Source organism: Bombina bombina, chromosome 3 (assembly GCF_027579735.1).
Source record: "Bombina bombina isolate aBomBom1 chromosome 3, aBomBom1.pri, whole genome shotgun sequence".
NCBI classification, from domain to species: domain Eukaryota; kingdom Metazoa; phylum Chordata; class Amphibia; order Anura; family Bombinatoridae; genus Bombina; species Bombina bombina.
This window is the reverse complement of record NC_069501.1, coordinates 1,264,683,043-1,264,701,524: the sequence shown is the minus strand read 5'-3', so window position 1 is coordinate 1,264,701,524 and position 18,482 is coordinate 1,264,683,043. Positions and strand designations below refer to the sequence as shown.

Sequence of the window (18,482 nt, the reverse complement as noted above, 5' to 3'; positions counted from 1 at the left end):
GAGATAAGAGGAAAGGTCTCAGGAAGAAGTCAACATATTGTCCAATGTGTTCGCTGATGCCACCAATCCCAGACACAATGGGTCGCCCAGGGGGATGTGTCATATTTTTATGAATTTTAGGGATAATATAAAATGTTGGCATAACCGGACACACCGGATTCATAAATTTGAACTCGTCTGGAGAGATCAGACCTTCCATTTTGGCCTCTTGTAAGATTCTACTTAATTTGGACTTCATTTGGTTTATAGGATTTCTAGGGAGTTTCTCATATTGCAATTTATCTGATAACTGTCTTTTAACTTCGTTCAGGTAAGAAGACTCATCTAAAAGAACCAAATTTCCGCCCTTGTCGGCTGGCTTAAAAATTACCCCTTTTGCAGAATTTAGCTCTTTTAAAGCCTGTCTCTGTTTTGCTGTTAGATTATCTGCCCATATCCAGTCATCTGGTAATTTATGGATTTGTTTTTCTACAGCTTTTACAAACAGTGACACAGCTGGAACTTGTGCTATAGAGGGCATGAAAGTAGATTTCAATTTAAAATTGGTTCTGAAAGTAGGCTTTAATCCAATAGTGGGCTCACTCTCTTCATTTTCTGACAAAAATGATGTTAATATCTTTAAAGTTTCTTCATCCTTTTGTTGTTCAGAGCGCTGAAACATAGTGTAATGTAACACTATTTTAATGGCAAAAAGGTGAAGGTCCTTAATTAAATCAAATTTGTTTAATTTATTTGTGGGACAAAAGGATAAACCTTTCTTTAACACTTCAATATGAGTCAGATTTAACCTGAACGAAGAAAGATTAATTATCTGCAATTCATCTGTAGCTGTATTTGGGACTAGTAACCCTGATATGGGCAGATAATCTAACAGAAAAACAGAGACAGGCTTTAAAAGAGCTAAATTCTGCAAAAGGGGTAATTTTTAAGCCAGCCGACAAGGGCGGAAATTTGGTTCTTTTAGATGAGTCTTCTTACCTGAACGAAGTTAAAAGACAGTTATCAGACAAATTGCAATATGAGAAACTCCCTAGAAATCCTATAAACCAAATGAAGTCCAAATTAAGTAGAATCTTACAAGAGGCCAAAATGGAAGGTCTGATCTCTCCAGACGAGTTCAAATTTATGAATCCGGTGTGTCCGGTTATGCCAACATTTTATATTATCCCTAAAATTCATAAAAATATGACACATCCCCCTGGGCGACCCATTGTGTCTGGGATTGGTGGCATCAGCGAACACATTGGACAATATGTTGACTTCTTCCTGAGACCTTTCCTCTTATCTCTTCCCTCTTATGTAAAAGACACTCCAGACCTGTTGAGGAAACTAGACGACCTAACTGTTTCCCCTGACACTATCCTAGTCTCTTTAGATGTGGAAAGTCTTTATTCATCTATACCACATGAGAAAGGAATTAGTGCCTGTAAACTTTTCTTAGAAAGTAGGGGTTCAAACAGTGACATGCATACAGCCTTTGTCATAAAACTTCTTCATTTCATTCTTGAAAACAATGTTTTTCAGTTTGATGGCTCAGTATATAGGCAGGTCAGGGGGACAGCTATGGGTGCAGTATGTGCGCCAACTTATGCGTGTCTCCACTTGGGAGCATGGGAGTTGGATGTCTTTGATCAATATAGTGAGACATTTGACTCCCATGTGTCCCTATGGATTAGGTTTGTGGATGACATCTTTATCCTATGGGATGGCCCCCTGACCTGCCTACATGATTTTATTTCTAAGTTGAATAAAAATGATCGAAACATCTTTCTGACTTATTCCTATAGTAATAAGGAATTACCCTTTTTAGACATCTGTATCAAAAGGGAAGGAAGCCGTATCTCAACTGAAAATTTTCGTAAGGACACGGCAACAAACAACCTGTTGGAAGCCTCGGGTGGGCATCCAGAGCCCTTGAAAAAGGGCATTCCATATGGCCAACTCTTGAGATTAAAGAGAAACTGTTCTTCAAATACTAAATTTAATTATCATGCTGAGAGAATGTGTAAACGTTTCATTGAAAGAGGTTATTCTCATAACCTGGTTAAAAAAAACCTAAATAAAGTAAGTAAGCTGAACCGTCAAGACCTTTTGTATAATCAAAAAGAAACAAAAATTGAGAATAATATCAGATTCATTACTACATTTAATTGCCAATGGCAAAGTATAAGAAATATTCTATCTCAAAATTGGCATTTTTTAACCTTAGATGACAAAATAGCAGATAAGGTAGGAAATAGACCCCTTTTGACCGCAAGGAAATCTCCTAATCTTAAAGATAAGTTAGTTAGAAGTAGATTTACTCAGTCTGAACCAGCTACAAACTGGTAAACTAATAAACAAGTGAAAGGGAGCTTTCCTTGTGGGCATTGTGTCTATTGTCCCTATTTGCCAAAAAGCAAAACATTTTCTGCCAATACAGATAAAACTTATACTATTAGATGCTTTTCAAATTGTAACTCAGTGGGGGTTGTTTATCTTTTGGGGTGCTCCTGTCCCCTGTTCTATGTGGGTAAAACAAAACGTTTGTTCAAGGACAGGGTACAGGAGCACAGAGATGACATCCTCTACGGGAGAGATACAAGTTTAGCTCGTCATTTTAAGGAGATTCATAATAGTAGTACTGTTTCTTTAAGATTTATAGGGATTGACAGAGGAATAACAAATGGAAGAGGCGGAGATGAGGATAACTGTTTGTTAAAAAAAGAAGCAAGATGGACTTTTATGCTAAATACGGTGTCACCTTTTGGTTTAAACGAAAGGATTGAATATGCATCGTTTTTAAAATAGAGGTTCATATCTGAAATTTGAAATTCTCCATTTGTTGTAACTGGAGAAAAAACAAATGAGTGAAAAGCTATATCAGCATTAGTAAATTTTATAAATAGGCCATTAACTATTACCTTTATTTTCTCTTAAATTTGTTTCATAGTTGTGGGTCTGTACGTCAAAATATACCATCATAGTAACAATTATAGTAATTCAGCTAATCATTTCAAATTTATAGAATTTAAATCAATATGGGATTTATGTAAAGTAATTTTATCTAGGCATAGTAACCAAAGAAATAAAGTTTAATTGAGCTGCAACATGCATAAGGTTTTCTCGCATGCAGTTGTTGTTTTTTGTACAAAGTTGCCAAATAAAAAATGTTCCATCTTGTTAAAATAGGCCACATTGTATTAATCTATACATTGGTAATCATTGAACTTATCTTTAAAATAGACAGGAATGTCCGGCTTAAGATTTTAAAAGGGTGTGTGTAAATAGCTAATTTGATTGGCTGAGGTACTATCTCCCAGTTCATTGGTTTTGCAATAAAGGCTGATAATTGGAGAAGATGGGCAGTCCTGACGAGGCCCCTGTTTCGCTCAGCATTATGGGGCGAAACGCGCGTCGACTTTCCCAGAAACAGCTATCTTTGCACCTGTGAATTAAGCAGCTGGCCTGAGTCTGCCCGGGAATTTCAAAATTCAAACTGAAGAAGCAAGCCTGGATCTTGCGGTAATCAAGTGGTTGCTTTAAGTCGCCTGGATACGGTTTACGCACAGAAGCAAAGTATACACCTGCAAGTTTGTGTCCCCAGTGAGCAGGGAGACGCGGTTGTGAAGAGGTTAGATAAGGATGTCGGAGGCTTATGTCCCGGTCCGTTTGCCAATAATACTGTGACTTTGTTTTCTCGGAGTTTTGCTGCAATATTTCAACACAGGTTTGCTTTGTTGTATCTGCTTTTCACCACTGAATGAAGATTTATCTGCTATCAAGCGGTATTAATGTCAATTTCCAGTTAACATTAGAGGACGTTTTTACATCGGTTAACAATAATCAATGAACATATGCTTACAAAATGTTGCACTCAGCTGTATTATTAAGTGATACAAATCGCTACTAAATATAACATCTGATTTTCTCCACAAAGGACTTATATGGTCTATAAAAGGACTTTGTTCTGTTATCATCATAGAGAAACCGGCATAATATGTGTTTATGTGCAAATCAGTTAGAAATTTGTAGATCACATGTTTTTTCTCTAGCTTGCTGCATATGTTTTCTTTAATACCTGTGATGTCTCAACATTTTGTTTGATATGCTTAAGTAATAAATCCACTGCAGTGGTGTATTTCAGAGATGACAAGCTTTTTTTAGCTGTTTACCTGTATGTTTGGTAACTTTTTGCAATAAACTGTCTGCATGGGTTTAGGTCTGTGCATGTGTAGTTCATTTTTTTGGGGTTTTGTGTTGCTCTGCAGCCATGCATTTCTAAGAAATTGGATTAAATGGGTTAAAATTTTGAGTGCTGAAATCCCCTACTTTAACTATGGTATCTCATATAGCTCTACCATTTTTCTTTATCTATATATTACTGGATTAAATATATATATATATAAATATATATATATATATGTATATATATATATATATATATATATATATATATACAGGGAGTGCAGAATTATTAGACAAGTTGTATTTTTGAGGATTAATTTTATTATTGAACAACAACCATGTTCTCAATGAACCCAAAAAACTCATTAATATCAAAGCTGAAAAGTTTTGGAAGTAGTTTTTAGTTTGTTTTTAGTTATAGCTATTTTAGGGGATATCTGTGTGTGCAGGTGACTATTACTGTGCATAATTATTAGGCAACTTAACAAAAAACAAATATATACCCATTTCAATTATTTATTTTTACAAGTGAAACCAATATAACATCTCAACATTCACAAATATACATTTCTGACATTCAAAAACAAAACAAAGACAAATCAGTGACCAATATAGCCACCTTTCTTTGCAAGGACACTCAAAAGCCTGCCATCCATGGATTCTGTCAGTGTTTTGATCTGTTCACCATCAACATTGCATGCAGCAGCAACCACAGCCTCCCAGACACTGTTCAGAGAGGTGTACTGTTTTCCCTCCTTGTAAATCTCACATTTGATGATGGACCACAGGTTCTCAATGGGGTTCAGATCAGGTGAACAAGGAGGCCATGTCATTAGATTTTCTTCTTTTATACCCTTTCTTGCCATCCACGCTGTGGAGTACTTGGACGCGTGTGATGGAGCATTGTCCTGCATGAAAATCATGTTTTTCTTGAAGGATGCAGACTTATTCCTGTACCACTGCTTGAAGAAGGTGTCTTCCAGAAACTGGCAGTAGGACTGGGAGTTGAGCTTGACTCCATCCTCAACCCGAAAAGGCCCCACAAGCTCATCTTTGATGATACCAGCCCAAACCAGTACTCCACCTCCACCTTGCTGGTGTCTGAGTAGGACTGGAGCTCTCTGCCCTTTACCAATCCAGCCACGGGCCCATCCATCTGGCCCATCAAGACTCACTCTCATTTCATCAGTCCATTAAACCTTAGAAAAATCAGTCTTGAGATATTTCTTGGCCCAGTCTTGACGTTTCAGCTTGTGTGTCTTGTTCAGTGGTGGTCGTCTTTCAGCCTTTCTTACCATGGCCATGTTTCTGAGTATTGCACACCTTGTGCTTTTGGGCACTCCAGTGATGTTGCAGCTCTGAAATATGGCCAAACTGGTGGCAAGTGGCATCTTGGCAGCTGCACACTGACTTTTCTCAGTTCATGGGCAGTTATTTTGCGCCTTGGTTTTTCCACACGCTTCTTGCGACCCTGTTGACTATTTTGAATGAAACGCTTGATTGTTCGATGATCACGCTTCAGAAGCTTTGCAATTTTAAGAGTGCTGCATCCCTCTGCAAGATATCTCACTATTTTTGACTTTTCTGAGCCTGTCAAGTCCTTCTTTTGACCCATTTTGCCAAAGGAAAGGAAGTTGCCTAATAATTATGCACACCTGATATAGGGTGTTGATGTCATTAGACCACACCCCTTCTCATTACAGAGATGCACATCACCTAATATGCTTAATTGGTAGTAGGCTTTTGAGCCTATACAGCTTGGAGTAAGACAACATGCATAAAAAATGATGTGGTCAAAATACTCATTTGCCTAATAATTCTGCACTCCCTGTATATATATATATATATATATATATATATATATATATATATATATATATATATATATATATATATATATATATATATATATATGATCTGTGTATTTTAAATTATTTTGAAGATTTAGGCACAATTTTTTTGTCTGAGATTTATTTTTCCAATGTCATACAGAGACTTGAAATGCCAGTTTGTAAGGGAGCTGCATATGGGAAACTCCGCAGGGGACAATTTACACCTAGGTGATATGAGTCATTTCTTCAGCTAAAACTTGTTCTTTTTCTGAATCTGTTTAAGCTTCAAAAGAAATTCTCAGGCATCATGTCTGTTGGCATATTATTCAGGAGAAAGGTATCTTTTGTCTGATCTAAGATTTGCAATACACATTCATATAGATGACCTCTTTGGAATAAATTGCCTGAACTAAGGACCAAGACCATCTCATATCAAATTGGATTTTGTAGCTACAAAATTAAATATTAGATTCTATGATACATCTGTAGTTTATTTGATGTTACTCACAGATACCCTGACAAAAAGATGATTGGCCTGATTACAAGTGACAAGTTATTTAGCTATATCGCTCGTGCACAAATTCTGCTAGATGTAAACTAGCAGATATCGCCACCACTAAATAAAGTTATTAATCCCTAAACCACCAGCCCCCCACATCGCAAAAAAACTAAATTAAACTATTAACCCCAAAACCTAAGAACCCCCTAACTTAAAATTACAATTACAATATCCATATCTTTCTTCATCCTGGCAAGAGAACCTTTTCAAAATGGCATCCCTTGCTTTCTTATTGGCTGATTTGATTTTTGAAATTCAAATCAGCCAATAGAATGATAGCTACTGAAATCCTTTTGGCTGTTCAAATCAGCCAATAGGATGAGAGCTATTGAAATTCTATTGGCTGATTTGAATAGCCAATAGAAGTTCAGTAGCTCTCATCCTATTGGCTGATTTGAATGTCAAAAATCAAATCAGCCAATAGGATTGCAAGGGACACCATTTTGAAAAGGCTCACTTGCATTGAAGATTCAGTGTACGGCGGTGACCGTATGAAGAGGACGCTCCGTGCCGGGTGTCTTGAAGGATGGACCCGCTCCGTGCAGCCGGGATGAAGATAGAAGAAGCAGCCAGGATGAAGATAGAAGATGCCGCCTGGATGAAGATAGAAGACGCCACCTGGATGAATGAAGAACTCGCTCTGAATGAAGACTTCTCGCCGGCTGCATGTCTGGACTTCAGAAACTGAAAGTGGATCATCGGGGGCGAGTGTTAGTTTTTTTTAACTTTTTTTGGGTGGGTTTTTTTTAGATTAGGGTTTGGGCTTTTTTAATAGAGCTAAATGCCCTTTTCAGGGCAATGCAAAAGAGCTAAATGCCCTTTTAAGAGCAATGCCTATAAAATGCCCTTTTCAGGGCGATGGGTAGCTTAGGTTTTTGTTAGAGTTAGGTTTTTCATTTTGGGGGGTTGGTTGGGTGATGGATTTTACTGTTGGGGGGTATTTGTATTTTTTCAGTTAAAAGAGCTGATTTCTTTAGGGCAATGCCTTACAAAAGGCCCTTTTAAGAGTCATTGGTAGTTTATTGTAGGCTACGTTTTTTATTTTGGGGGGCTTTTTTATTTTTATAGGGCTATTACATTAGGTGTAATTGTTTTTATTTTGGATGATTTCATTTGTTATTTTATATATAAATCAACTATATCAATTAACTGACTGCAAGGGTTAATTAGCTCTCTGTCCTCTAGTAAATGAGAAAATATAAAAAAAGTAACCCAGCACTCAGTAAAGAAAAACAAAATATGCATTACAAAGATAGAAAATAATTATTAAATAATTATCATAACAAAATGATTAAAAAGCTTCAAAACCCACATCCCTTACATATGCATAAAACAAGTGTCAAGAAAAATGTAGCAGAGTTAAAAAATAGACTCATCAATTCACATATATATCTAGATGATAGCTACTAAGGACAAATAGTATATATACATAGCATTCTCAAAGTATATACAACTCCTTTAAAAAAGCATACTGGTAGCAGGAAAATGTCTCCCCCCAAGTGAATTACTGATCATTCCACTACAGAAGTTGTTACTTCTTTGGCTATCCAGAGTGAAGTTTCCTTTGAATAAATTTGTAAGGCACTCACTTGGTTCTCTTTGCATCCTTGTACCAAATTTTAGCATATTAATATTTTTAGTTATTTTAAAGCTGCTTTTGATGGATAAGTTTTACTAGTTGCCATGCCTGTTTATTGCCTTAACTGCCTTAACTTTTATGATGGTCTTACAGACTTCAGAGCTTGGTTATAGCATCTAACCATTCATTCATTTATTCATAGTTACCTGATAAATTAATTTCATGATGGTGAGAGTCCATGAGACCCACGCTTGATTTTCTGTAAAGTTGGCAGCAGTACCAGTTTGCACTTAACTCACTCTGTTTTATCTCCCTAACTTTTCTATCCTTATTATTGCTGTATTTCCCCACCTCCCTCCATTGACCTCATATTTTACATACATTTAACACTCGCACACTTTCCAATTCTCAGATTTCTTTCTATTCTGCCAATAGACTTTCTTTTCAGCTTTTCATTTTTCCATCCTCACACACGACTCATTCTTCCGCTTTCTCTCCCGTGTCTCAGTCCCTTTTCTTTCCCCATCATCTATATGACTTATTTTTTCGCCAATTGTTCCTCACTCTCACAAAACAACTAACACAATTTAAACAAAATTAAGGTGTTAGTTTTTTAACATGTCTTTTGTGTGATATGTAGGTTGCACTGTATTCTGTGTGATGTATATATACCTGTGTAGTGTGTAAAAAAGAAATAAGCAGGATGTTTTTTATGTCATATCTGGGATGCACTTGTTTCCATTTTCTACTTAGATTTCCCTTTAATAAAGATCTAGTAAAAGTCAGTCATAACACCACTAACATTACATTATCCCCTTCATCAGACCAAACTTTGTCCCCAAAAAGTCACATTTATCACAGTAAATAAAATGAAATGACCAGAGAGGGCAAGCCTGTTAATTCCTGAATTAGTATTTGCTAGCACCCTGGCAGGTGTTTGAAAAGTGAGAGGGCACATCCTTCCTATCTATCTATCTATCTATCTATCTATCTATCTATCTATCTATCTATCTATCTATCTATCATCTATATATCATCTATCTATCTATCTATCTATCTATCTATCTATCTATCTATCTATCTATGTGTGTGTATATATATATATATATATATATATATATATATATATATATATATTTCTAGTTATTAGACAGGGTATATGGATGCCTTTGAATATTGTGTATGTAATCTGAGATGATTTATGATATCTAATAGATGATCTGTATCCTGTAGAAAAAGCTAAATAGCTACAAGAGGGAAACTATGTTTTCAAATGGTTTATAAGGGTACACATGTGGGTTGTGGTTTTGGTGAGCAGCAGAAAGAAAGAAAATATAAGAAAAACAAATCTTGAGAACATATTAGTAAGATAAGAGAATAAAGACATTTTAGAAAAACAAAAAGTAGTAAAAGAGAGATTCTGAAAGAAATCAGCTTTAGTCGGCAGAATGAAAGTAATAAAACAAGGGTGATGATGATGCATTCTATAATTAGGAGATCCATGGAAGATATAAGACAATTCTAAAACAAATCAAAGCTCAGATTACAGAATTCACTTACTGAGCCAGTCAGATTAAGAGAAACATCTGCAGCCTATAAAACACCTGACTCTGGAGAAAAAATTGAATAATGAGTGAGACTAAGATGTCCAAATAAGTAAAACAAGAAATCATTAAAAAAAATAAAAAAGACCACCTTTACAGGTAGTAATCATGGTTTTCTTAATTCTTACAGATGCAGAAACCTGTATAAAATGCCCTGAAGATCGATGGCCCAATGATAAGAGAACTCTGTGCATCAGAAAGACAGTGGAATTCCTTTCATTTGAGGACACATTAGGGATTTTCCTCACTTCAGTCTCCATCTTCTCCTCTATTGTCACCATCACTGTACTTGGGATTTTTATTAGGCATCACACAACTCCTGTAGTAAAAGCCAACAACCAGAACCTCAGCTACACCCTCCTCCTCTCCCTCATGTTGTCCTTCCTCTGCTCCTTACTGTTCATTGGACGTCCTGTGCAGGTGTCCTGCCTACTCAGACAAGCTGCCTTTGGAATCATTTTTACTGTTTCTGTCTCTTCTGTTCTGGCAAAATCAGTCACTGTTGCAATTGCCTTCAATGCCACCAAACCTGACAGCAAGATAAAGAAGTGGGTGGGATCCCGAGTGTCCATCCATCTGGTCCTTGTCTGCTCTCTAGGTCAGACTATGATCTGCACGCTGTGGTTGGCTCTCTACCCACCATATCCAGACTATGACACTCACTCTTACATTGAGAAAATTATATTAGAATGTAACGAGGGCTCTGTCACTGCATTCTACCTTGTGATAGGTTACATAGGATTCCTTTCTATAGTCAGTTTCATTGTGGCTTTCCTGGTTAGGAAGTTACCTGCCAGTTTCAATGAAGCCCAGATGATCACGTTCAGCATGCTGGTGTTCTGCAGTGTTTGGATCTCTTTCATCCCAGCGTACCTGAGCACCAAGGGCAAATTCATAGTAGCTGTAGAAATATTTGCTATCCTGGCTTCTAGTGCAGGACTGCTGGGCTGTATATTCATTCCAAAGTGCTACATTATATTATTTAAATCTGAGTTTAACACCAGGGTACATATGCTAAGTACACATTAATTTGTTAATATATTTATCTATTGATGTCACTGGCTTTTATAAATGTTAACATGAGAATATATATATAGGAGATGTCATATTTGCTCTCAAAGGCCCAGATTACAAGTGGAGCACTTTTGATTGTGCATGGCTCACTATCAGTATCACTGGACCATTCAACTCATAAGAGCACTAAAAAAGTTAGACTGACCTGAAGTGAAGAGTTAGGGCTAGAACAAAAGTATAACAAAACACTTTTTGGGGGGTGCTACCTTCTGGGAGAATTGGGGATACTCCACATCTTGTCCCCCATTCCTCCCAGAAGGTAGCATCCCCAAACAATTATTATCCCTAGGTGCCTCATCAAATTGCCGACAACCTACTAAAAGACTAACTTAATCCCTTGCACCCTACTAAATCAACATCCCTTTTAAGAAGGGGCAGATCAGAGCTCAATTCTGGTCTAGTGCTGAGTTCCAGGAGCCCATCTAGGCCAGTGAGGTTTTGCCCACCCTCTGGCGTTTACCTAATTTCCATGACAAAATATGCTTTGACATGTACAATGTAGATTATTTAAAGTATTGGAGAAGGAATTTAATGGTTGCTTGCTATTATTTCAAACATAAATATATATTTGAAAATACATGTGTATGTTTCAAATAATATTAAGCAACCATTAAATCCCTTTAAATATATCTACAATACTTTAAACAATATGCATTGTACATGACAAATCATATAATTTAAACACTGACTGCTAATCTGCCATAACCTGAAACTAACTGTAGAAGCTAAGGCCCTACACATAAATATTCAATATTTAAAATGATGCATTGTTATGTAGAATGCATAATGTTTAAATATTTGCATATACATTCACATGTAATTAGTGCTGCTTGTTGTGGTGTACGACTTTTGACATTAAACAGTTTTCAGCAATCTCACCTTGTTCTTAGAGTATCACTGTTCCTCACCCAGTTTTATTCCTCCTACACAGCTGTTTCTTTTTCAGTTAATTGTGTTTTAAATTGATGATCATTAGCACCTACTTGAAATAATTGTTCAATAAGCAAACAATGCCGCAGCACCATCATTTCTTCTTAAAGTTTATTGGACCAAAGACATAAAAACACAACGATTCGGACCCAAGTCCTTAATCGCGTGTAAATCTTACAAGGCAAAAAACACTCTTTAAATATCCTTAGCCCCACCTCTCAATAGTTCCACACACCTTTCTACTACTTAGTTAATCAGATCCACAGATTTAAAGAGACATACATTCTAATCAAATGTTTGTTATCATCTTATCCTAATAAATAGCATTCCTATATCCAGACAATATATACCTGGGACATACCTAGTCCCTATCAGCTCTAAGAGTTTTTCATGCACCAAGGCTGAGAAAAATATTTTTATACTTGCAATATGGATTTTGCAGTATACTTAATTAAATTCCCGTGTGTGGGGGGGTATGTAGAAGAGACCACCCATGAACTTAGAGAAAGGATGAATCAGCATGAATGTAATATTACAACTAAATTGCTAGATGGATCAGTGGCAAATCATTTTATTATAGCAGGACACAGTCTGAGACATTTTAGGTTTCAGATACTAGAGCAGGTGTGTTGTCCGAGGAGAAGGGGTGAAACAGAGACCCTTTTAAAACAAAGAGAATTATATGGGATTTGGGAGTTGGGTACATTATCCCCTGGAGGTGTGAATAGAGAGGTGAACTGGCTGGTTTTTAAATAAAAGGATAAGAGAGGCTGATATAGAATTAATATTGGTGGTGCATGACAAATTATTTGAACTGATAGGGACTAGGTATGCCCCAGGTATATATTGTCTGGATATAGGTAGTGATGTCGCGAACCTAAAATTTTCCATTCGCAAACGGTGAACGTGAACGTCCGCAACTATTCGCGAACGGGCGAACCGGGCGAACCGCCATTGGCTTCAATAGGCAGGCGAATTTTAAAACCCACAGGGACTCTTTCTGGCCAAAATAGTGATGGAAAAGTTGTTTCAAGGGTACTAAAACCTGGACTGTGGCATGCCGGAGGGGGATCCATGGCAAAACTCCCACGGAACATTACATAGTTGATGCAGAGTCTCGTTTTAATCCATAAAGGGCATAAATGACCTAACATTCCTAAATTGTTTGGAATAACGTGCTTTAAAACATCAGGTATGATGTTGTATTGATCAGGTAGTGTAAGGGTTACGCCCGCTTCACAGTGACAGACCAAACTCCCCGTTTAACGCACTGCAAACAACCGCAAACAGTCCATTTGCACAACCATGAGTAGATAGATTTGATAGATAGATACATAGATTAGATAGATAGATCAATAGATGCAATATACAATTGATAGATACAATAGATAGATAGATTTGATAGATAAATAGATAGATTTGATAGATAGATAATTTCCCAGAGAGAGAATTACAAGACGTGCGGTATGGGACCCATGTTAAGGTTCCCCAAGGCAGTTGCGGCGCCAGGGGACGTGTATATGGCATGGATTTTAGGAACCGGGAGATGGATAAAGATGCTTGGTCGGTCCTCCTACTTCAAATTTGGGGCACTGCGCGTGCAATCTACTGTGCCACCAGATATGAGTGGTGTGTTAGGTAGTACTATTCTGATCAGTTTAATCCCTGTTATGCCCCCTATCAGGGGACGTGTATATGGCATGGATTTTAGGAACCGGGAGATGGAAAAAGATGCTTAGTCGGTCCTCCTACCCTCCTACTTCAAATTTGGTGCACTGCGAGTGCAATCGTGGCTGGACTTTTAGCCGACAGACATTTGGCCGACGGACATTTGGCCGAAACACAAGTGGCTGTCACAAAACAGTCCGGCCATGAGATAGATAGATTTGATAGATAGATACATAGATTAGATAGATAGATCAATAGATGCAATATACATTTGATAGATACGATAGATAGATAGATAGATTTGATAGATAAATAGATAGATTTGATAGATATATAATTTCCCAGACAGAGAATTACAAGACGTGCGGTCTGGGACCCAGAGGCAGTTGCGGCGCCAGGGGATGTGTATATGGCATGGATTTTAGGGGGCAAATTTGGGGCACTGAGCATGCAATCTACTGTGCCACCAGATAGGAGTGGTGTGTTAAGTAGTACTATTGTGATCAGTTTAATACCTGTTACGCCCCCTATCAGGGGACGTGTATACGGCATGGATTTTAGGAACCGGGAGATGGAAAAAGATGCTTGGGGCACTTGATAGATACTTGATAGATACGATAGACAGATAGATTTGATAGATAAATAGATAGATTTGATAGATAGATAATTTCCCAGACAGAGAATTACAAGACGTGCGGTTTGGGACCAATGGTAAGGTTACTTCCTTTTGCACAATCGAGTACAGGTTGGGGATTGCCTTTTGTGCAAAGAAATTTCAGCCGGGTACCTTCCACTGCGGTGTCCCCTATCAGGGGATGTGTATATGGCATGGATTTTAGGAACCGGGAGATGAAAAAAGATGCTTGGTCGGCCCTCCTACTTCAAATTTGGGGCACTGCACGTGCAATCTAATGTGCCACCAGATAGGAGTGGTGTGTTAAGTAGTACTATTCCTATCAGTTTAATTCTTATTAAGTGTCTTTTTTTTTTGTTTTGTTTTTGAAGCCACAGTGCAGCACCAGAGGCCAAAAAAAATTGGCATGTACACATGCCTGAAAAATTAGGTATTGTTGCAGCCGCTGCTGTAGCAGCGGCCAGAAAAATTGATGTTTGTTTCACAGACAGAAAGTGCCCTAAACATTGCGGCTTGAACCCTAGTTGGTGGCGGATAAGTCATGCAAGTCATCCAGCATTTGAAGATAAAATACAGCAGCGTGTGGACCATTTTTAGCCCAAGGCAGCTCATCTCATCAGGCCTTTTTTACTCGAATGTATCGCCCAATGTCAGTCCCTTCAGGATCCATCCCTCATTCATCTTAATAAAGGTGAGGTAATCTAGACTTTTTTGACCTAGGCGACATCTCTTCTCAGTGTCAATACCTCCTGCTGCACTGAAGGTCCTTTCTGACAGGACACTTGAAGCAGGACAGGCCAGAAGTTCTATTGCAAATTGGGATAGCTCAGGCCACAAACCAAGCCTGCACACCCAGTAGTCAAGGGGTTCATCGCTCCTCAGAGTGTCGAGATCTGCAGTTAAGGCGAGGTAGTCTGCTACCTGTCGGTTGAGTCGTTCTCTGAGGGTGGACCCTGAAGGGCTGTGGCGATGCATAGGAGTTAAAAAGCTCTGCATGTCCTCCATCAACAACACGTCTGTAAAGCGTCCTGTCCTTGCCGGCGTGGTCATGGAAGTCAGAGGATTACTTTCAGCTCTTCCCCTGTTAGATTCACGTTGTGCTGTGACATCACCCTTATACGCTGTGTAAAGCATACTTTTTAATTTATTTTGGAAATGCTGCATCCTTTCCGACTTGTGGTAATTCGGTAACATTTCTGGAACTTTATGCTTATACCGGGGGTCTAGTAGCGTGGACACCCAGTATAGATCGTTCTACTTCAGCTTTTTTATACGAGGGTCCCTCAACAGGCACGACAGCATGAAAGACCCCATTTGCACAAGGTTGGATGCCGAGCTACTCATGTCCCGTTCCTCGTCTTCAGTGATGTCACTGAAGGTATCTTTTTCCCCCCAGCCACGTACAACACCACGGGTACCAGATAGGTGACAATGAGCACCCTAGGATGCCTGTTGTGGTTGGTCTTCCTCCTCCTCCTCAAAGCCACATTTGTCCTCTGACTCCTCTTCCTCACAATCCTCTTCCAGCATTGCCGCTGGTCCAGCAAGCGATGCTGATAAGGCTGTTTCTGGTTGTGATGGTGACCACAACTCTTCCTCTTCACGCTCATCTATGGCCTGATCCAGCACTCTTCGCAGGGCATGCTTCAGGAAGAAAACAAATGGTATGATGTCGCTGATGGTGCCTTCGGTGCGACTGACTAGGTTTGTCACCTCCTCAAAAGGACGCATGAGCCTACAGGCATTGCGCATGAGCGCCCAGTAACGTGGCAAAAAAATTCCCAGCTCCGCAGAGGCTGTCCTAGCACCCCGGTCATACAAATACTTGTTAACGGCTTTTTCTTGTTGGAGCAGGCGGCCGAACATTAGGAGTGTTGAATTCCAACGTGTCGGGCTGTCGCAAATCAAACGCCTTAATGGCAGGTTGTTTCACCGCTGGATATCGGAAAAGTGCGCCATGGCCGTGTAGGAATGCCTCAAATGGCCTGCCTTCCTGGCCTGCTTCAGGACGTCCTGTAAGCCTGGGTACTTATGCACAAAGCGTTGTACAATCAGATTACACACATGTGCCATGCATGGCACATGTGTCAACTTGCCCAATTTCAATGCCGCCACCAAATTACTTCCATTATCACTAACCACTTTGCAGATCTCCAGTTGGTGCAGAGTCAGCCACTGATCCACCTGTGCGTTTCGGGGCGGACAGGAGTGCTGGTCTGGTGTGACTCTCTGCTTTCAGGCAAGTCAACCCCAAGACGGCGTGACACTGCCATATCCGGGATGTGGAATAGTACCTGCGGAGCTGGGGGGGTGCCGTTGATGTGGAGCAAGACGCAGCAGCAGAAGAGGACTCAGCCAAGGAGGTTATGGAAGAGGATGGAGTAGGAGGAGTAGAGGAGGTGGCAGCAGGCCTGCCTGCAAGTTGTGGCGGTGTCACCAACTCCTCCTCTGCAGAGGCACGCATTCCATGCTTTGCACCCGTCAGCAGGTTTACCCAATGCGCAGTGTAGGTGATATACCTACCCTGACCATGCTTTGCAGACCAGCTATCAGTGGTCATATGGACCCTTGCCCCAACACTGTATGCCAGACATGCCATTACTTCCTTTCGCACAATCGAGTACAGGTTGGGGATTGCCTTTTGTGCAAAGAAATTTCGGCCGGGTACCTTCCACTGCGGTGTCCCAATAGCTACAAATTTTTTGAACGCCTCAGACTCCACCAGCTTGTATGGTAAAAGCTAACCGCTAACAGTTCAGACAAGCCAGCTGTCAGACGCCAGGCAAGGGGGTGACTTTGTGACATTGGCTTCTTATGCTCAAACATGTCCTTGACAGACACCTGACTGTGGGCAGATGAGCAGGAACTGATCCGGAAGAGAGACGGAGTGGCGGATGGTTGAGAGGGGGCAAGGAGGAAAGCAGTGGTTGATGTGGCTGAAGATGCTGGACCAGGAAGAGGATGGCGGCTTTGAGTTTGTCTGCTGCTTCTACTCATGTGTTGATCCCATAGGCGTTTGTGATGTGCGATCATGTGCCCTCGCAAAGCAGTTGTACCTAGGTGGGTGTTGGACTTTCCACAACTAAGTTTCTTTTGGCACAGGTTGCAAATGGCATCGCTGTTGTCAGAGGCAGACACACACAAAAAATGCCACACTGCTGAGCTCTGCGATGACGGCATTCTGGTGGTGGCAACAGCATGCGTTGATTGGCGTACTGTCTGGCTGACCCCGGGTGCTGATGCATGCTGTCTGACTGTGCCACTAGCTCCTTGCGACAACCTCCCCCTGCTTCCAACTCGTCTCCTCCTCCTCTCTGTCTCCCCATCTGAACTTTCCCCCTATTCTTCTTCTCTTCTAGCGTGCACCCACGTCACATCCACTGATGCATCATCATCATCAACCGCTTCACTTGTATCTGACAAATCAACAAAGGAAGCAGCAGCAGGTACAACATCATCATCATCACACCGTACGTCCATGTCTGTAATGCTGCCTGACTGAGACATATCACTGTTATCTACATCCTCTGTTAATGATGGTTGCGCATCACTCATTTCTTCCAACTAATGTGTAAATAACTCCTCTGACACATCAAGTGAAGCGGCTGTGGAGCTAGTGTTCGTGGTGGCGGCAGGCGGGCGAGTGGTAACTTGAGAGGTGCCCGAAGATAAGCTGGAGGAGGATGGTGCATCAAGGTTCGGAGAGGAAGCTATAGAAGATTGGGTGTCCTGTGTTAAAAAGTCAACTATGTCCTCCTCAGAACTTTTCGAGTTCATGGGACGTGGCCTCTGAACACTGGGCATTATTCTAGGGCCAAAGGGAATCACAGCACCATGACCACAACGGCACCTGCGGGGTGGTCTGCCTCTGCCTGTCATTTTTTTTAAATGTACACTTACACTACTATTAAACAAGATATGAGTGGTGGCACTGGACAAGTGGGCACAGTATACGCTGTGAGCCTGACACAAAAAAGCAGACTGATGTTTCATAGTCCAAAAAGTTTTTATTTTTTTAAATGTACACTTACACTACTATTAAATAATATATGAGTGGTGGCACTGGGCAAGTGGGCACAGTATACGCTGTGAGCCTGACACAAAAAAGCAAACTGATGTTTCACAGTCCAAAAAGTTTTTATTTTTTAAATGTACACTTACACTACTATTAAACAAGATATGAGTGGTGGCACTGGGCAAGTGGGCCCAGTATAAGCTGTGAGCCTGACACAAAAAAGCAGACTGATGTTTGACAGTACAAAAAGGTTTTATTTTTTTAAATGTACACTTACACTACCATTAAACAAGAGATGAGTGGTGGCACTCGGCAAGTGGGCACAGTATACGCTGTGAGCCTGGCACACACGCTGGCAGGCAACTGCAATTAGCTTACACTAGCAGACTGATGTTTCACAGTCAAAAAAGTTTTTGTTTT

At 39.9% G+C, this 18,482-nt stretch overlaps 1 protein-coding gene across 1 annotated transcript in view; it reads left to right on the top strand.

The window, feature by feature from the left end:
- Window positions 1-10,770, top strand: part of LOC128652720 (vomeronasal type-2 receptor 26-like) — a 171,286-nt gene extending 160,516 nt beyond the window's left edge. Inside the window, exon 5 of the mRNA XM_053705652.1 lies at window positions 9,872-10,770. Within this exon, the coding sequence (XP_053561627.1) occupies window positions 9,872-10,770 (899 nt within the window). The remainder of the gene's footprint in view (window positions 1-9,871) is intronic.
- The last annotated feature ends 7,712 nt before the right edge of the window (window positions 10,771-18,482 follow it).